The following is a 22,251-nucleotide window of genomic DNA, read 5'->3' as shown; positions in this document are numbered from 1 at the left end:
CCCGACTGTATTTCAAAAAGCATAATTTCAATTTCATTTTAATAAATTTAACTGCAGAAGGCAGTATTTGTGTATTAGATTAGATATCTATTTCAGAAAGCGTAAATTGTTTTTCAGAAAACATAAAATGCATTTTATTAAATTTTAATGCTGTCGTTATCAATTTTACATAATGTTGACCTGTTACGGTACGTTTAAGTTTTTTAGATTTATGTCTATAATGCATAAGTTCATTTTAGTTTTCAAGGAATATTTTATGTCCCTTGTAAAATTGTTATGTATATCTATAATAAATATGACGTTTTCTGATAAATCTGAAATACATCTTACCATTTTCTGAAATATATCTGGAAAAAGTGTAAATAGACCATTTTTTTCTTCTTTCTGATAATATATCATTATTTTAAAAAATAGGGGAAATACAGGGTATATTAATATATAAATAGAGTACATTTAAAATTTTTCAGTAGATTTCACACGTTTAGAAAGTGTAATCAAAAGGATCGCCAACAGGTGTTTCTGTAATTTAAAAAAAAATTAAATATGTGATTCCTGGCAGCTGTTTTTGAATACACAAGCAATCAAGGTCAAAACATGAATTTAAAAATTTAACAAATTACAATCTTACTAATTTTTTTTCAAACATCATTAACACGATTAAAGTTTCTGATAAGTAGTATAGTTCGACAATATAGGTAGTATAGTTGTAGACTGTGACTGAAATCATGAAAAAAGAAATAAAAAAAAAGTTTTACGTTATGGCGCCCATAATAAAATAAATTATTGTCATAACAAAGTCCTAACAAAATTAAAAACACATCTTAATTACATTTACATAAAACACCCCATATTTCTCATAATTACAATATACAGGGTAGGAAAGTACCGATGGTATATCTGAAGTTACGTGAGAGCGATAAAGTAAGCCATAGAAATCCATGCGATAGAGAAGGATGGCTATAATGAAGGCCTCTCATAGTCACCGCCCTTCCACAAATAAGATCCACTTCTTATTTGTGGAAGGGCGAAATGGGCGTTGACTATTAGACGCCTTCATTATACCCATCCTTGTCTATCACATGGATTTCTATGGCTTACTTTATCGCTCTCACGTAACTTCTGATAGACCATCGGTACTTTCCTACACTGTACACATATCATTGGCAAGCAACAAAAACGCTTTTGTATCTTTTTAGACTATAGTTTCAAAACAAAACAGCTGAAATTTACAAAGAAAAATATAAATTGATTATATGTTGAAAAGTTATAGAGCAGCATTTATTTTTATTCTAACCAATTTAATGGCAGAAACATAGAAGTGGTTGAATATATCAAGAAAATGAATCCGGCCTGTCTAAAATGTCTCTGATTTGGCAGTAGAATATGTCTCGAGAATCGAATTGGAATCTAATCGATTTGACTCACTCTGTAGGGTGACAATAATTATTCTCTTTTTATTGCAATATAATCCTGTATTATTAAGATAAAAGGTCATGCATAATCAAAATATGTAATTAGAAAAACAATTGAACATCACTTTAAAAAAATATGGGCAAATAACCGAATTTTCTTGGAAAAAATCAATCACCCTGTATTTTTTTTACAAAAAATGATATATGGGATCATATTACAAACGTTTTGATAATAGTTATACATTTGAACAGCTTCCGGTTTCCCATAATTATTTAGCCATACCCATATATAGGTCTGGTCGCCCAGTTGAAGAATGCGCGCGCGGACAAACGCCGCACACACACAGCCGCACTTGGCGACCGGCCATAAATTTCAGATATTAACAAATTGCCTAGCAGTGCAGTGCAGCAATGCGGAATTTGGTGTGATTCAGGTAATTTTAATTTCTTATATTATTATGCACCTTCTATTAATCATTCATATTGCAATTGCGAAAGATAGAAATAAGACGGATATTTTGTTTACTAGTATTATTACAATGTGGCATTTTGCAGACCTTTTGAAACGGAACAAAACGAAATACCGCCAGACAATATTGAATTAGTAGAACCGGTTGTTGATGAAACATATTTAGAATTTAAAAATAAAGATTTACATGTTCAATGTCTGCGTCTCATTTGAAATATTTACGATTGTTTAAAAAAGGAAGAAAATGAAAAATCAGATAATGAAATTATAAAAAGAATTCACATATTAATTAAAGTTTCAGTGTCTACAATTTTTCATGTTATTAAACAAGGTGTTATAGATCATTGCATAAAGAGGAAGCAAAAACAACAATTTAAAAATATAGACGACTTGACGAGAGACGTAATTCGACAATTTATAATTTGTACACATAAAGAAAATTGAGGTCATAAATAATTAAAATATGTTGTTGGCCAAATGAACATATAATAGAAATTTTCTACACATTATATACAAATTATTATTTTTTACCTTTACCGAAAACTTTTTTAGGGATGCCTATGAAACTCATTAAATTTTATTGCTAGGCGTTTTTATACAAGTTCAAATGACTTTGGAAAGACTATAAGATATTTTTTTTTGATTCTTTGAAATAAAAGAAACTATTACATTAATTTTCAAAAATGAATTTCCATGGTTTGAAATGAGGAATTTAGCATCGTAAATTAAAAAACAACTAAAGAAGGATCTGTTTCCACAAAGGAAACTGGATGTTAACATAAAAAAGTATAAAAAAAAATTAGAACAGGGTATATGGAACATTTTATTGTTAAGCGTTTTTATACATCTTCAACTGACTTCAGAAAGACTATAAAATAAAGCTTTTTCCTTTTTTCCTCAAAAAAAATAAAAATATTTTTTAAATTGTTGTTCAACTGTTTTTCTGTTTGCGTATTTAGACTTCTGACATGTCGTTCCAAGTCGCAATAAAAAGAGAATCATTGATCGCCCCGTACAACCCATAAGCATATGTACCAAACAATTACCTGGTTCTGTTGAGAGGTGGCGGTGGCAAAGGCGTTGGCGTCCAAAGGACGGATGTAGTGGACCCCATTCTCGCCTCCTTGCAGCACCCCCACGACCTGACCGTTCGGCGTGGTGACGCTCTGGGTGATCTTTCCCGCCGAAAATTGCGTGGCCACCGGTAAAGCCGCCGACAGAGGGACACCAAACGGCGAGAAGTTCATATTTTCTTAAAGTATCTGTAAAGAGGTTTACTATTATCGAACATTTGCAACAAAAATTATCTAGCCTAGGGCTGATATTAGATTTTCGTAAGTTTTTTAAGTCCTAAGTCTTCAATAGCGCAGTTATAAACCAACTGATGTATTAGCGACATCCGGGGTTCCGCAGGGATCAGTACTCGGGCTCCTGTTATTTAGTATATCCATAAATGACATATTAGAACATTCAAACATATGAATTGAATGCTGACGACTTAAAACTATTGATCTATTAATTTATGGTGTGCTTTACATAGAAAATTATTCCCATTACATTACAATTACATTGTAAATGATACTATATTGCATTCATTTAAAGACCTGTGTGTAATCTTTAACTAAAAACTGACCTTTGTCCGTCATATCGATAAAGCAATATCTGATGCTTTCAGAATTTGGATTTTATTAAGATATTTTAAGGACACCTCAACTCTTACTATACTTTTCAATGCATTTGTCTGAGCCAAAGAATTTAGAGGTCTTAGTTTTAAACTAGTTGATACTGATCTACACTCGAGGTGCTTCATGGTTGGAATTATTCGGTATATTCAATTTAAAGGACTTTCGAGTTTATTACTCCATACTATTTTTCTATAAACTTTAATCTGTGGCAGTAAACTGTCCAAATATTTTAAGACACATTCATTTGAATATTCTGGATGTTCAAACTCGCGCTAACGCACTTTTTTATTTGTCTACTCCGAGGACAAACGCACTTAAAAAGTCTCCTCTTTAAAAAAAGTGCACTCCAATCACATTTTTATCAGTTAAAGGCGAAAGGTGTTATTTGGTCCCCCCGTTACAAGTTACTAAAATATCTAATAGGCGATTCTTTTCAACAGGAAATGGTGTCAATCTTTTAATGACGTTATTAGTATTCATACATTGCCGTGGTTTTTATACCTTTTCTAACAACATGACCTTAACAGATGCAGTTTTAGTGCCATGCGGTAAAAAATGTGCGGTACTCGCGTTGACTTTATAAGGTGTACCAGAAAAGTTTCAAGAAGGGAAATATTTTTAAGAGATATGTGTGATGTCTGGTGCATTGACCTGTTATTTCCTGTTCAATAATTTTTAGTGAGCCTTACGTAATTTAGAGCTTACTTTACCATATCTAATAATGTGCAGATCAAAAATCCGTGTCTGAAAGCAATTAAGTATCGTCTGTGTAAAAACAAATTGTTCAAAACGGATGGGACTATACATAGTTCGACAAAAATCTTATTCACTCTTGCAGTCATATACAGGGTGTCCGCAAATTTCACCGACAACGTTTGATTGCATATTTACGAGGATAAATAAATACGATCTACGAAAAAAAAATAATAATAAAACCTCTTTGGTTTTTGAGTTACAGTCCTTCAAAGTTGTCAAAAATAAAATTAATTTAATTAATAACTTCATAATCCTTTCATCGATCGCGTTAAAATTTGGCACACTTATTTGGACTATTATGACAAATTATTTCTTAAAGCTTTAGTCAAATCAATATACTGGGTGATAGTTTTTTCCGGTTATATCTTCCTTTTAGCGGTCAAAACTTTTAGAGGTCGTATTTTTTTAAAATTGGCAGCAACTTCGAAAAGGTCGCTTTATTAAAAAACATATTGTCTCTTTGGCCGTTTTAAAAAAGATACGGCCACTGTAAAAGGTTTGACCGCTAAAAGGGAAGAGGTAACCGGAGAAAACTATCACGCAGTATATCGATTTGACTAAAACTTTAAGAAATAATATGCCATAATAGTCCAAATAAATGTCCTAAATTTTAACGCGATCGGTTTATGAAGTTATTAATTAAATTAATTTTATTTTTGACAACTTTGAAGGCTTATAACTCAAAAACCAAAAAATTATTTAACGTTTTTTTCGTAGATCGTATTTCTTTATCGTCGTGAATATGCAGTCAAAAGTTGTCTGTGAAATTTGCGTGCACCCTGTTTATGCTGAAAACTGAAATTTCAGTAAAAATCTCTATCTTAAAAGTCGCTAGGTACTGAGAAATAGATCTTAATTAATGAAATCGGATTCTCGAGAAAACCCACACCGAAATTGGGGCCCATTTTTAGCAGTGCGTTATTTTTTATGCTTTGATGCAATTAAAAAATAATAAAAAAATACACAAATATACAAAATGTATATTGTGTTTCACTTTTCATATTTCACTTATTTGAAATTTTTTCACATTTTTGTACAAAATAATTAACCAGCAAAGCAATTATTAATTAAAAATGTCAAAACGTTTCGATTTAAAATAACCAAGATATAAATGTGAAAAGTGAAACACTGTACATTTAAAAATCTGGCCCTTTTCCTCAAAATTAGATGCAACATAAACATTTTTACGTTTCGGCACATTACCACGCAATCCGCATGAAGCTAACTCAAAAATCCAACGGTGCCATATCGTGACATACAGGCGGTCATTCCTTTAAAAGTTTTAAATTTTACCGAATGGTTCTGTCATTATTACATTAATTTTTTAACAAGTAATATTGTTACAATCTACAAAAACACAGTCCCTGACCTCACTTTTTTGAGTCGTATAAAAAGAGATTTTAAATCAAAATGAGGTCATACATTTACTTGATTAAGAACAAGAAGTTGTAGATATTGACAAGGAGGTTATTAATTCATTTTTAACAATTTTTACCCGCTGAGAGTTTAGTAATTCTTAATTATAAACAGAATCTGGCGCATTTATATCATTTTTATGGAAATTCTAATATTCCAGCATCTTTTTAGGAACAAAAAAATCAAAGCCGGGAAATTCCAATTTTATCAACATATTCATTGATGTTATTGTTGTTATTTTTTCTTTAGGATCGTCTTTTTTTTTCAAAGTTCGGTATTTGTTTTGAGTATGATTTGCCTTTTATTTTCATAACCGTTCGCTGTCAATTTATTTTTGCGTTACGTTCACATGAATATTGATTTTCAACTTATTTTTCAAAAAAAAAAAAAAAAGTTGCCGCATCTGCACTATAAAACAAAAACCACCGCAACCATAGAAAAAAACTCACTTACACAATCGACTAACAACTATCACAACCAAATTAAAGCACCAAAAATTGGGGTATTGCACGGAAAATCACAAAAAAAAACTCAAAAATCAAAACAAAAACACGAATTTGACAACCACGTCCTTGGGGGTACCCCCGAAACGCACAAGGGGGGATGTTCTGGCTGGCAAAGAGTGGTGCAGAAGCAACATAAGGTACGCAGAGTGGTACTACGGCGTAGAGTGGAAAGAACTACACGGCGTAAGTGGGGTACTTGGCTAGAAAACGATCACGTGACCTTTTTGGTCTCTGTCGAGTTACCGAAAGGTACGGCCGGTAGGACGGAGAAGGAAGTAGAGAAATCCGACCGTGGGGATGTCAACCTAGTTACCTACTTCTAGATACTTTCACCTGTGTTCGAGCGGTTAGTACGGGAGATGGGGGCGAAAAATCCGAGACGCGCCAGTGTCAGATATCCTTGGATTTCGGTGGATTGGGTGCACTTTTACTGGGCCAGTAATAGTAACGATGTAATACGTGCGACGGGCGAGTTAATGAAACTCGAGATTTTACTCCGAGATAGTTTCAAAAGTGCAGTTTAAAATGTTTTTCTCGGTCTGGATCGGTACTATGCTAACTACACGAAAGTTGATTCAAATAATAATTTGTACTCTTGTTTTACTTTTATTTTTCCTTCAAGTGTTATGGTTTCTGTGAATTTATATAGATGTATATACAGGGTGCTTCACAAATGGTGGCCAAAAATGAAACTTCGTATTCTTTTGTGAATTTTAAGGGGAGTTCTTCCTAAGTTTTTATCTAGCACACTTCGTTAAAAAGATGCAGGTTGTTAAACTTAAAAAAATGTTTTTAATTTTTTTTTAATAATTTAAAAACCAGTGAGTGAAATAATTTGAAATTGGGCATATGTATTTATGTAAACATGGTCCAAAATCTTAGGGCTTTTCCTAAAATTTACTTGTTCCAGTGGCGGAGTTACAGGGTATCGGTGGCACATTTTTCTAAATAAAATAGTACGCCACTGCTTTACGGTAACAACCATGATATTTTCGGATTCGTCTTCCAATTTTCTACAAATTACTTATGTTTTTCGAAAAAAACCTGTTTTTCGAGTAAAACTTAAAAAACGAAATGAGAACACACTTCTATATTCGATTATAATGCTTTTTAAAATGACATCAAATGGGTCATGAAAAAAGTATAGCGTCATTGTTTTTTATCAACAAATAGATAAAAAATTTGTCATTTTTCGTTCTACGCCTTATTGTAAAAAAAATTATTAATCTTAGCAAAAAAGTTCAACGACGATTTGATGTAGAGAAACTCAACTTTCCCAAAATGTGAGTTTTTATGTCCTTAAGAGATGTGCAAAAGATGGGCTCGATCGGTCAAATAGTTTTTGCAAAATTCCATTTATTTATCCCATTTTTGCAAAAAAGGCACATTGACTATTGACAATGACTATTCCGAGGGCAGGGTTATGACTAAAACATTCTTTTTGGGCTCATTTTCTTCGAAGGGACACCAAGTATCCTTTAGTTAAAAAAAAATATTTTTTTTCAAATTTAATTGTATTTAATTGTTACCAAATAGAAGGCACCTTTTTCCCTAATAAACAAATAAAATAACTCCGCGGTTTTTAATTTTTGAAAGAAATAAATTAATATTTTAATTTTTTTTATTATTTCATACTTTTTATATAATTATGGATTTTGTATATTGATTAAAGGATTAATTATTTTGTAAAATTATTATTAATATATTTATAATTTGTATAAAAATATATAAAATATTTCCATAGATACTGAGAGTAGAATTTTTTTTTACAATTCATTATAAATTTCAACTTCAATTTGGGGGTTGAATTAATTTTGAAGGGTTAAAATAATTTTGACATTTTTTTAGTGAGAACTATTGACTAAAACATTTCAAGTAAAAAAAAAATGTAAAAAAAAAAATTTTCAAAAAATTCATTTTTAGAGGGGTAGGGGTGGTTTTAAAAGGGTAGAAATAATCCAGAAGTAATTGCTTCGTCGAGCTACCCCAAATTAAAAAAAAGAAGGTTCTACGTTACATAGAAGCTGAGATATTACAAATTTAAGATTGCCAGTTTTTTCCTGTTTGAAAGGAAGATTCCCCCACTACCACTTCCTGAAGGGCTACTGTCGCGTACCCTTACTTTGACGGGCTCTGGATTGATCAATTATGGGCAAATTCAATTAAAATTAACACGGCATAAAGTTTAAACCTTCATTTATAAAATGTTAAAATTTCAGGTCTTAATGTTTATATCAAATTGTTCTGTGATTAAAAAAAAAAATTGCTAACTCCGAACCAATTGGTCGTAGAAACTTGTTTTTTTTTTCAATTTGTAGGTTTTTTACGAGCTTTCGAATGGTGTATATAACTTCTTTCAAAAGTTAAAAACCGCGGAGTTATTTTATTTGTTTATTAGGGAAAAAAGTGACTTCTATTTGGTAACAATTATGTATATACAACTAAATTTGAAAAAATATTTAATTTTTTTTTAACTAGAGGATATTTGGTGTTCCTTCGAAGAAAATGAGCACAAAAAGAATGTTTTAGTAATTAACCCTGCCCCCGGAATAGTCATTTGAAAATGGGCCTTTTTGCAAAAATGGGATAAAAAATGGAATTTTGCGAAAACTATTTGACCGATAAAGCCCATCTTTTGCACATCTCTTAAGGATATAAAAACTGACATTTTGGGAAAGTTTGGCAAGATTTTATTAATTATTTAAAAAGTTATTAACAATTAAAGAAAAACCACTTTTTGCGTTTAATTTTGCAATAACTGTTTTGTTTATAAAGTAATTTTAACTTATAAAGTCTCATTTTAAAGACGAGTTTCTTTAGATCAAATCGTCTGTTGAACTTTTTTGCTGATTAATAGTTTTTTTACAATAACGCGTAGAACGAAAAATGACGAATTTTTGACCTATTGATAAAAAACAATGACGCTATACTTTTTTCATGACCCATTTGATGAGACGCTTTTTGTATTATCATTCCCAAGACTTTCCAACAAAAAAATCATGCCCAGTAATTAATAAATTTCAAAATGTTTCCCATCCTGGTCTATGTAATTTTAAAAAGCATTATAATCGAATCTAGAAGTGTGTTCTCAGTTCGTTTTTTAAGTTTTACTCGAAAATCAGGCTTTTTTCGAAAAACATGAGATAATTTGTAGAAAATTGAATGACGAATCCGAAAATATCATGGTTGTTACCGTAAAGCAGTGGCGTACTATTTTATTTAGAAAAATGTGCCACTAATACCTGGTATCTCCGCCACTGGAACATGTAAATTTTAGGAAAAGCCCTCAGATTTTGGACAATGTTTACATAAATACATATGCCCAATTTCAAATTATTTCACTTACTAATTTTTAAATTATTTAAAAAAATTAAAAATATTTTTTGAAGTTAAACATTCTGTTTCTAGGAAAGGCTCCCCTTAAAATTCTCCAAAGAATACGAGGTTTCATTTTTGGTCACCTTTTGTGAATCACACTGTATAAAAATATTTTTGAAATGTGTCGTCAATATTTATTGGCAATTTTCTCTTACGTCGATATCGAACAAGCGTATCTATGTATTTAAAAAATCGTCAACTACCAAGCAAAAACTATTCCCTCATAAGATTACTGCAATCGGTAATACTAAGGTCTGTATCGTGTTTCATTTGGATCGAATATTTAAAAAGAAATGTGTTTTTGTTAGTATAAAGTATACCCTGTAACTTTTTCACTAAGCGTTTTTGCACCCGTGTTTATAGGAAACTTCTTAAAATTACATTTCCTATCTCCTATCTTAGTTTGGCACCAAATTTTAGAAACATCCTGTATAAGGTAGTTGTACTTTTACAATTTCCAAAATTTCCAATTTCCAATTTCCAAATAGTAATTTTATGTTTATCAGAGTAATTCCAATTTTCCTTGTCTTTAATTTATTTGAAATAATCGTGGTATATTTTTATTTATAACTGTGTTGTGTCTGAATACAAAATATGAAATCATGAATGCGGTTTGAATTGCACTTGATAACGGACGTTTAATTAGTCCGGATCATTTTTTATTTATAGAAAAAGTCTGTGGTTTTACAATTTATAGAAACTGCTTAAATTTCGGGTCAAATAAAACACTATTTTTTAAATTATAGGTACTCTTCAGCGTTATATGTGCTGCATGCATCACGAAACAAGTTTTGAAGATCATAGGTCGACTGGCGTAAATTTCTAAACCAGTAACTTTTCACCCATTGCGATTTGCGTATGTGTGTCGTCTCCGTTTGTTGTCGGTAACAGTTTCTAACAGAAAGTTACAGTGGCCGAGCGGGCAACACAAAATTGCGTTCTTGTTAGCTTGCTGGAATGTTTACAGCATTTTGTAAGACTCCATTAGAAAACGATTTATTCCATATTTCACTTGTTGGATAGTTGGTACACTATTGCGAAATATGTAGCAGCAGTAGTACTTTGCAATTTTGATAATCATAGTGCAATTTAATTTTGTTAGAAATTTTGTGGGCGTCGCAGCGTCGTGCGCAGAAAATTTGTCGGGGGGAGCGAAGGCAAATACAAATCAATAAAAGAACATCAGAAATTGGAAATAGTTAAAGTGAATTGTTTATTTTTTGTGCATTTTGTGCAAGAACCAACAAAACAGTTCTCGAAAAATAATCCTGTAGTTTATACTATACATTCGTGTATTGTATCGTCAATTGTTTATTACTGTTATTTATTTCATGATATCAATACACGGTGCATACATACTTTTATAGTTATCAATTTATACATGTATAAAACTGTTGAAGTTTTATAAAAGCGTACGCGTTGCTTTTACCAATACAATCCTTGGGCTGGGAGATTCCAAATGACGTGATCAATATTAATATTTATTAGTTATGAGGTGTGATAACGTCGTATGTCCTATAAAATAGTATCGGAAGCACATAATAATGGCATGCGGCTATTAAGTGATAACTAGAGATCGGAAAATGTTCTGTTTTATGTAATTTTATTCAAACAAAAAGTGACACAACCGTTGTCTTCTTACAACTGCACTCTTTACATTATAAGAAAATAGGTAATTAAGTATTTGCACAACAGTATGAAACAAAAAACAAAAATGGGCAGTATCTATTTTTCTACACTAAACACTTCACATGGAACTTATACATAATATACAGGGTGTAAGAAGTATGACTGCCATAATTTCAGGAACAGGAACTTAACTTTGAATCAAATTACGTATTTGAAAAATACGTAATTAAAGTACCCAAAGATTCACGTCGTGATACGTATTAAAAATTATTTAGGTATTTACCAAAAAGCAAAAGTCATTTTTAAATGCACAAGTACAAAACACACTACAACATATGCTCAAAAAGATATCTACAACCATTTTCAATGCACGCATGACACCTTCGAATCCAATTTTCGCGCACTCGCTGAAAAACACGTCAACAAAAGGAAATAGTGGTACGCAAAAAACACTCCGACACGATCGAATCCAGATACCAACTGAATTGCGTATTAGTGGTTGCTGGACACCTTAGTACCTCGTGTTAATAAACCGCCGCGCATTGCTCGATATGAATTTTATCGAATTTTAAATTTATCACAACGCTAATTATTTTTTAGAATTAAGCATAAAGAAGTTAAAAAAGTGATAAACATTGTATTTTACGATATTCTATGCACGCAGTTATGTCAATATTCCTTAATTAATCAAACTTTTGTATATCTACTTGGAGATTTTGATAATTTTTTTCTCGGAAAAAATTGAGTTTAGGACCCATGTCATATAAGGTTTCTTTGTTTATTTTAATGTATTCTATCGTCTGTTAAAATTAAGGCAGTCAAACTTCTAACACCCTGTAGATTACTACTGTTTATTTATTTGATTGTCGCCACAAAGTTTCCGATGTATAGTGAATGAATGACTTCAGCTGGTAAATTATGCATCTCCGCCCTAATCTTGTTCTTTAAATTCTCAATATTATCCGGTCTGTCGTGGTAGGCTCTTTATTTCAAATATCCCCAAAGAAAATAATACAGGGGTGTTAAGTCGGGGGATCTTGGCGGCCATTCAACTGTACTCCGTCTACCAATCCAAATTCTTTCATTCGGTATATCTGGACACAATTTACAACTAAAGCGAAAAATTAACCAGAAAGCCTGGCAAGTGGTGCCAAAAAAAACGCAACATAAAAAATATATCTTTTTTGCGTTAGCAGTGATAGGTACAGTTTCAAATTCTTTATTTCATTCTGTGCAAATTCATGGAGGATAACACTGAGGATAATTAAATTTTATTTCACTTGTTAAGTAGGTGTTTTATACGACCCTAAAAACCTTGCTATTGAAAAAATAAAACTTGTTTATTTGGTATGGCTGGATTCGGTTTTCTATAAGCTTTTCAACGAGTCCCTTTATGCCTTATGTTTGCATTTGAAAAAAAAGTAGGGATAGCTGGGGGTTAGGGGGTTGAAGAAAAATTAATTATTATATAACCGAAAGATGGGAAAAAATCAAAATCAGTTAACGTGTTTCGGCGTTTTAAAAACAAATTACTCGTTCAAAAGATATGAATTTTATTCCGTACTTCTGGCCATCCCTGTATAAAATCAGTGGTAAAAAAAAAACAAGATAAAACATGTCGTTTTCGATAAAACACATTTATTTAGTAGTCTTACAAATCATAATTCAGCAACATTAATCAAAGACTATGTAGCGGAATGATTTCAGCTTAATAAAAAAAATCGATGTATTGAATTATACTAACCTTTGGAGAAACCACAAAATCACTAGCAAGGTCGTTCTCGGTACAAGGAAATAATTTTTTAGAGTGGAAATTTTTACAACCAAGAAGAAACGTTTGTACCAGCCATATAAGACATTCAGAATGAAATTATTATTTACCAATTCCCTTTACATACATAGTCATATTATTATTCAAAATTATCATTTAACTACTTACAAAAAAACCATTATGTATGTAACCATTACATTTTTTTATTTTACAAACATTTAAAAAAAGAATTATGCCACTTTTTGTACAGGAATTTAATTTTTATGTTAATTTAACCTGTTTTATATTTTAGTGTTTGTATTTTTATGGTTCTTCGTTTTGCCTGTATAATTTTAAAATATTTAATTACATCGGATTCTATTATTATAGTCTCTGTCTCTTATCGATTCTATAATTTAAACGTTTATTTTTTATATTTCATTTTTTCACCTCATATCACCCGTACTCTTGGTCCACGGAGCGGCATCTCGAAACTCGATCTCTTTCTGTGTTCAGAGTTCGACGTTATCTCAATGGCTGAAAAAAAGAAAGCACTTTTACTTCCCAGAGGCTACCGAGTCGGCAATCCGGAAGAGACTGACGAATTTCCCTTTTAACTGCACTATTTATCCGCCTCGAAACAAGACTGTGAGAAATAAAAATATCTCTATAGACACCTCCAGGAATGGGATTGGTTTCACAAAGACGTTCATAGTGACCACCAAAATCTCCAGATTTGGCACCCATATAAATAAAGAAAAACATTCACAAACGCAATGTTTTTTTTACAATAACTTAATTATTAACACAAGCGACTGTGTGACATACCGCACATTCCTATTCTTATGCATATACCACGGACATATCCAGTTTCGCACATAATTTATTTATTAGTCAAGCCGTGGCTGCTGAATGAAGATAAACGCTCACCGCTTCATTATCTAGGCTTTAAATTGCAAGAAGTTTCAAGGTGATTTGACTATTTCACGGCGTTTTGCAAGGCTCTCAGCCTTTTACACAGCCAACTAGATGCGGAGTTACAGGACGGAACGCGAGTACGAAGAAGTGGACCATGCTTTGTACAGAACGTAGCTTTAGTCATTTTTTTAAAGACGCAAAGACTACAAATGGAGACGCGTTAGATTCTGAAAGAACGAATTAAAGAATTTATACAAATTTTTCTTTCACGACATCGGAATTTCATACCCCACACTGTAAATGTCGCAATCGTATCTCTTCACGACAAACAATGGATGAATATGCTTCCCGCATTTACTCATAGCTACATGTGAAAGGTGTTCTTACGTAAGTCACAACCAACTTGCTGCTAAAGTAAGATAATCGCATTGATTAACATTGAGTCCCCTGTATTAATAATAAGACGATAATAGTACAATACCGGCCGCTGATTTCGATTAAATATTTGCCATTATAATGGATTAGATGTAATATGTAAGTTAGGAAGTCCAAATATAGTAAATATAGTAACAAAATTTATTTATTTCAGTGTTTCGTGACGGTACGCTGTGATTGTGTGTCTTCATTGTCAAATTTCTGTGTTTCTCCGCATAGATATGACCCCCATTCTTAGTTATACCCTGTATATTAGCTGTGTAACTGTCACTGTAATTAAACATATGTCTATCAATTTAACTGGCTTAAAAAACTGTAACGTAAAAGATTGCTTTTCGCCTTTATTTCCGTCATCTTATGTATTTCAGCGCCATCGATTTGTTCCTAAAATGTCGGTCTCTATGGCATAGCCTGTTAACTTTTTCATCAACGGACAATTTATTAGTTTATTCGCGCCAGACAATTTTATTCAAACGCTTCATAATTTCTGTGTTAATAATTATTTTACACTTCTCTAACGTACAATTAAAGTGGTGTGCAAGACTACCGAACATCTGTACGCAATTTGGGATTTTAACGAAGCCAACCACTGACAAATTACAAGGTGGAACATCGCATTAGCCATGACCGTCAGTACCGGTAACTTTTCAAGTTTCACATGGCAATTGTATCAGAATAGACGAATTGTAATCACCATTAAACAGCTGCTGTGTTACTGCGAAGTTTTGTTTTAATACAAACGTCGACGTAATCAAGAAAAAAATGTACCTATATAACGAGCGTTCAAATAAAAACGTGGTTAAGTTGGTTCTGAAAATTTGGACGTAGGGCGTAGCGTATAGCAAATGAACTTAAACGTCATCTGTCAAAGCGCTATATCGCCGCTATCAATTTGAATATTTTCGTTTTAAAAAGCGTTTAAAATGGTGTTTTCTCAAGAACAAAAAGTGTTTATCATAGAGTCCTACTTTAGAAATGGACGCAAGATTGATGGAATATGGAAGTATTCTATTGAGGAATGTTTCATAGAATTTCAAAATCAATTTCCCGGCGTTGTTGAGTACAAAATTTTTCAAAGTGCAGTTCAGCGTTGTGTTAATGTTTTTCGTGAAACGGGCAGTGTAACAAGAAAAGAAGGAAGCGGCCGACCTAAAAAGCGGACTGAAGAATTAAAAGAAAATGTCCAACAAATAATGGAAAATGCGCCAAGAACTTCTGTACGTGTTTTATCACAAATGGTGGGAGTATCAGTCGGTACCTGCCACACAGTGTTAAAAAAAGATTTGCGTTTGTTCTCCTATCGTTTAACTTGTCAGCAAGAACTTCATGAAGTTGATTTTCCGCGACGGGCTGTATTTTGTGAATGGTTTTTAAACAACTACGGTGAACTTCATAATATCACCTTTTTTTCTGATGAAGCCTGGTTTCATTTAAGTGGTTACGTAAACTCACAGAATATGAGAATGTGGTCTTCTGAAAAACCAGATAACTTTTTTGTCGAGGGCCCTCTACACGCTCAAAAAATTGGAGTTTGGTGTGCTCTCAATCGAAGGAGGATTTATGGACCTATTTTTTTTAATGGTACTCTTACTGCGCAAAGGTATAGAGAAGAAATTATCGCTCCTTTTGTTAACCAGCTGGAAGAAAACGAAATTACAAACTTTTACTTTCAACAAGATGGCGCAAGGGCACATACGGCAGGCGAGACGATGAATATGTTGAGGGAAGTTTTCCAAAATCGACTAATAAGTCTCAATGCTGAACATGAATTTCCACCGAGGTCATGTGATATTACGCCGTGTGATTTCTTTTTGTGGCCTTACCTTAAAAACACTATTTTTGAACTGCCTATTCCTGATTTAAACCATCTGCAGGCTCGACTTATAGACAAGATTCGTGAAATTAACAATACCCCGAGCATCTTAGAAAATGTCTTTAATTCTTTGAGGAACAGGTGTGAAAAGTGCTTGGAACAAGGAGGGGGACACTTTCAGCAGCTGCTTTAATTTATTGTTATAACAAGGAGGGGGACACTTTCCGCAGCTCCTTTAATTGTTTGTTATTGTTATCACGATTATTCTTTAAAATAAAGTTATATAGTCATTAACGTTATTGAAACTGACAGCTGCTATACAGCTCGTTGAGAAATGAGGTTAAGTTAGTCGCTATAAGCTACTCCCTACGTCCAATGTGTCAGAGCCAACTTCGACCACGTTTTTATTTGAACTCTCGTTACTTTAACTTTATCATAAAACATAAATTTGTCCAGTCTTTTGAAACGACCTACGCCTACGACACGAAAAAAGGGGCATTGCCCTTTTACAATAGTTATGCTCAAACAAGCGCCAGTCGTGGTTCGTGGCGGGGAGTCTCTTTGATTTCTTTTCCACGGTGCGTCAAGGAAGCCTCACCTGCTGCAAGCCCAGTAGCAGAGGTACTTGACACCGGAATTTAAGAGAACGACCATTTATGTCTCTTTTTATTCCTGCCTTCTTTCCGAATCCCAACTAAACAAGCAACACCCTGTCAAACTGTTATAAGGTGTGTTTCTGCAGTAACTGGGGACTGATTTGAAACTACCGGAAATATTTGACCCATTAATTCTTGACCTTATATTCACCGAAAGTACGTGACATCGTAAAAGGCCGAGTATATCTATATGACAGTTTGAGACTGCTACAGGAACAAACCTATTATCTATTACAATTGTCAGTACCAATTAAATTCGTTTTTGTTAACTTCAAATTTGACAGGTTCTTTTGGAGTCCAAATAAAGAATTTATAGTACATACATTGGTAGCGACGGTAGAACTTCATTTGTGAAATCAATTGATGGCGCTGAAATATACCTAGTAAAGTCACTAGATTGACCAAGTACAGCAATCAGTGTGCTTGTTTGCCCCAAAATGGGACAAAAAAATGACAATTTAAACGTTGCTGTATTAGCCCAGTCATTATAGACATGAAAGAGCCTGTTTCGGGAAAAAAATACTATTAGAAGTTTCTCTGCGGAATATTGTTCGGAAACCTGTTATAAATAAAATATCAAAAAATCAACTCGAGGCTAGTTGGGAAACTTTGTTTTAACAGTGGTCAAAGTTATGGAAAAGTGGTTTTTTGACTCACGTAAAAAAGCTATTATTCATAGCGAAAAAAAGTTTATACAAAAAAGGTAGGTATTAAATAAGCCTATAAAATGAAAAAAGTCCGATTAAATTCCGATAATTTGTTTATGCACAAGAGCTCAAAAATGGTCGAAAATTGCCGTTTTTTTCAATTGCTAATAATTAATGCAATTTTCATCGCAGACACTTGTAATTCAGGATTTTTGAGGCTTTTTACACCCTTAATAAGTGGTAAAAATTTCAGCTCGAAAGCTTCATTGGTTTGGCGTTGGCGGAATTTGTTATCTAAGAAGATGCTATTTTCAATTCATTTTTCCCAAGCTCACAGGCGTTGTAGGGTTTTGATCATTAGTTGTTTTTGTACCTAAATAGTTGTATTGACATAGGCATTTACTGAGAATTTAGTTTTTCAAATTTAATTTGTTTAAAATTGACTGAAAAAATGTTAATATTTATTAAATTGTTAAGATAGGTAATTATTATAAAATAAAATAGTAACCTCTTTACTTTAGTTTTCTTCGAATTTAAAAAAAAAATCGTTGTTGTAAGTTGATTAGAAGCTGAGATAATTTTTTTTATTTATTTAATCGCAGTGACCTTAATTATTAATATTAAGAGCCGAAATTTGGAGAGAATATACATTAAGAGCTATATTTTCATGTCCTACATTAACATTAAGGTGAATTCAACTATTTAATTTCGAAAAAGAAGATAGCGGCGATGCGTTCTATTACTTGGTCTAGCGAACGAGTGGGGAAGGCGAGGCTTAGCATGCGCGCTTAACGATGTAATAAATATTAACATTTTTTCAGTCATTTTTAAACAAATTAAATTTGAAAAATTAAATTATCAGTAAATGCATATGTCAATACAACTATTTAGGTACAAAAACAACTAATGATCGAAACCCTACAACGCCTGTGAGCTTGGGAAAAATGAATTGAAAATAGCATCTTCTTAGATAACAAATTCCGCCAACGCCAAGCTAATGAAGTTTTTGGGCTGAAATTTTTACCACTTATTAAGGGTGCAAAAAGCTTAAAAAATCCTGAATTACGTGTGTCTGCGATGAAAATTGCATTAATTATTAGCAATTGAAAAAAGCGGACAATTTCGACCATTTTTGAGCATTCTTGCGCATAAACCAATTATCGGAATTTAATCGGACTTGTCTTATTTTACAGATTTATTTAATACCTACCTTTTTTGTATAAACCTTTTTTTCTCTACGAATAACAGTTTTTTTACGCCAGTCCAAAAACTACTTTTCCATAATTTTGACCATTGTTTTAACAAAGTTTCCCAACAAGTCTCGAGTTGATTTTTTGATATTTTGTTTATAACACTTTTCTGAACAATATTCCGCAGAGAAACTTCTAATAGTATTTTTTTCCCGAAAAATGATTGGCCTATATTATAGACAGAAACATTGAGGATAATTTAAATTTATGTTTCAATGCAACAGGGATTTTACCAATATCTGGGGATTTAATACAAAATTTGGAAAGTTAAAAGACATGATGCCAAAAAAAAAATTATAAAAATGGAACTTTGCGCTATTGCAATCATTTTTAAAAATTGTGATATTTCTAGGTTGATCTATAAACTTTTCTAGTTTGCCAAAATATAAACTCCATTTTTTAATCATTACTATTTCGTAAATTTTTTGTCCATATCTATAACGTCCATATTTAACAAAGTATAATTATTTAAAAAATTATTTAGGTGTCACCCTAAAATTTGCATAAAATAGGGCAACATTTCTTTTTGACTTTAGAAAATACTGTTGCCTCTAATAATTTTGGTGTGTCTGATAATCATACAAGGACAATCTAGATATAGGTAGATTTTTGGTATAAGAGAAAATGACATTATTGTAATCAGTTAAAATTAGAAGAATATTACATTTCTCGACAAATAGGTGAAATTTTTAGTTTTAGTTATACTGTGTTTATAACGATACAGATTTACCTGAAACTTCATTTTGTAGTCTGACTGAAAAAAATTTCGAAACTTTCCAATGTAATTTTGTGTGTTATTTTTACTGGCGTAGTTTTTTTTAATCAACACTTTCGAGAAAATATTTTTTTTGGGTGCTATATCGAATTTTTCGAAAGCAATAGAATAATTCATATCTGTATAATTCCCAAATGAACTCTCTTGCGCAGAAAATACGGTCGGAAATGCTTCTTTGTGAAAACTATTATGTAATGTATTGTCTGAATCGTTAAAAAACATTTAATGTTTAAAATGTATTGCATATACAGGGTGTAAGGAGTTTGACTGCCATTACTTCAGCATGACATCATAAATGAACAAAAAAGTTGTATATTACAGAGGGGTAAGATTAACAGTTTTCAAAATACAGCGAGAATTAATATTGGGGAGTTTCATCACAACGTGACAATAGCGCTTAACTTAACGCTACACAGCTGATACAGACCACGTGTGCACGCGGTAGACTGTAGGCAGCTATTATTGTGAAACATTTAGTAAATTTCAAGACAATTGTTTTCCAGTTTAAAATAAATTAAATAAAATGTATTGATTTTGTAGGACGAAGATAGTGTTGTGCTTAAATTTTAGCTAGAATTTTAGTAATCATGAATCTCTTAAAATAAAAACTTAACTTTTAATCAAATTATGAATTTGAAAAATGGTCATGTCGAGATAACAAAAGAACCGTTTTGAAGTTTTAAGACTCTAGTTTAAAGATTTGACAAAAATTTTTTTTGAGCTATGATTATCGAGGAATCAAAATAAATACCTCGAAAAAAAAATTTTTTTTTTGGACTGTCCACCGACTTCGAAATCAATCAATGTAAAGGTCAGTTAGCTTGTTGAGATATCGATGATTGAATGAAAAAAACACTCTTATCTTTAAACATTGATATCTCATGCTCAGCAACAAATTATTGCACAGTAAATCCAAGAGCGGTTTTGAAAACTCGAATAAATCCTCTGCAAGGGCCTATTATGGTTTTCGAAGAAAACATTTTTTTTCGTCCTTGACATCAATTTGAAAAAAGTGCAAAAAAAATTAGTTTTTACTGTTTTTTTAGAAAATCTGCCGCTAATTCACAAATATTAATGAAAAACGTGAGAAATCTTTACTGAATGTCCCTGTAGAATGACAAGTTGTTCCAGTCAACCGTTTTTCTGTTCTCCAATTGATCAAAGTTTTGGGGAGAATTAAAGATACACGTTTATTGCGCCTAAACATTACGCAATTAAATTTATTCCAGTAGTGTAGGTACCTAGATCACGGATGTATTTATGTTTTTTTAGAGAATCCATAGAATTATTATTATTATACACCCTGTACAATTAAAACCAGCTAGCATAATGGCAGTTAACGCCAAGCGACCGTACTTCAGGATTCATCCACACTTGCCCATAAAAGACGCCCAAGTAAACAACTAAACATAATGGTTTAATTGCATAAATCATAAAACGACTATTTTTACTCCCTACCGGTTGGATTATGCAGATGCAGATATCTTACACGCCGTCGCCGTAGTAAAAAGATATGTTTACTACGCTCTGGCATCAAATCCGTGACGATAAAATCATGCTTCTGCAAGGTCAGATTCGTTAATTCCGTTTTAATGTTGACCAGCGTCCCCCAAAACGGTTCGACTGATTAATGAATCGTAACTGGGCAATTCGCCGTTGGCCAAACAATTTTTTAAGAACCGGAGATGGACTTCAACAAACATAACTGTGCCTTCAAGGAGTGAATATATTGCTAGGAGTGTTAATTACTCCGTACTTTTTAACAAATGTGATTTTAACTTGAAAATTCAAATTAAAACGCGTAACTGAATCTTTTAAACTAGCCAAAATAAATTATTTGCGAAAGTTCTGTTTTTTAAATATTGGGCGCCGAATACGACTTTTTTTTAAATGGAATTTTGGCGACATATTTTCTAGAAAACAACGTAATGCACCCAAACTTTCGTACAAGACTTTTTGAGGGTGCTACTGCTAATTAATTCAGCATTATTAGTTTTTGATTATCTGTTAGAGGTCACTAGTTACGACTTTACATTTTATGACAGCTGACAGCTTTTTTGAGGTTAAGTTTTTTTAAGGTGATTGAGGTATATTATCTAGTAAAATTTCATTTTACATAAAAAAATAAAGATACAGTTGTTGAAATCGCACCGATTTTGAGTAAAACGCAACTGACTTGTCTCCGTAATATGCAGATGTATATTTTTTTCTTGATAAACAATTTCAAATTGTTTTAAAACATTTATATTCCTGTTAAATTTATAACGTCACATATGAAATTGGTTGCTTCTGTTTTAAGACGCTCTTAAGGGCCTCTCCGCTATAAATTATTAAATTTAAGATATTATATTCCATCAGATATATTTTTTTGTATGTTGTATTTTAGTGACTCATCGACATTATTATTCTCCGAGTTCTAAGAACTAATAACTGAATTTAATAATACATACACCAGAATATCGGATTACACAGATTATCTTGACCAAATTTAATTTAATAGGTATTTATTTATCAGTAAGCCTTATTTTCGAGTAGGTAAGGTACCCATATTGCAGCCCATAATTATCATTACTTTTATAAAAGTCCAGAAATACAACAGTCACTTTACTTATCTTCAGTGTCAGATTTACGATAATTTTGAAAAATGTGGCAACACGAAACGACTCCCTAATTGCAAAGTTCCAATTCTCTAGGGACTCGTAGGGCTTAAAATATTTAATTAGAACTTTTTCGAGACGTACAACAAAAAACATTTA

At 32.2% G+C, this 22,251-nt stretch overlaps 1 protein-coding gene across 3 annotated transcripts in view; it reads right to left on the bottom strand.

Annotated features, from left to right (window-relative positions):
- Window positions 1-22,251, bottom strand: part of LOC108914134 (zinc finger protein 773-like) — a 29,721-nt gene that overhangs the window by 6,000 nt on the left and 1,470 nt on the right. For 2 of the 3 annotated variants that reach the window (XM_018719860.2, XM_018719858.2), the window contains exon 2: window positions 2,928-3,143. In XM_018719860.2, coding sequence (XP_018575376.1) covers window positions 2,928-3,128 — 201 coding nt within the window. In that variant the 5' untranslated portion in view covers window positions 3,129-3,143. Of the gene's footprint in view, window positions 1-2,927; window positions 3,144-6,191; window positions 6,394-22,251 lie in introns of those variants that run through there. The other variant, XM_018719859.1, reaches the window with a different exon arrangement.

This window comes from Anoplophora glabripennis, unplaced genomic scaffold (genome assembly GCF_000390285.2).
Source record: "Anoplophora glabripennis isolate ALB-LARVAE unplaced genomic scaffold, Agla_2.0 scaffold814, whole genome shotgun sequence".
NCBI classification, from domain to species: Eukaryota; Metazoa; Arthropoda; class Insecta; order Coleoptera; family Cerambycidae; genus Anoplophora; species Anoplophora glabripennis.
This window is presented reverse-complemented; position numbering and strand designations above follow the sequence as displayed.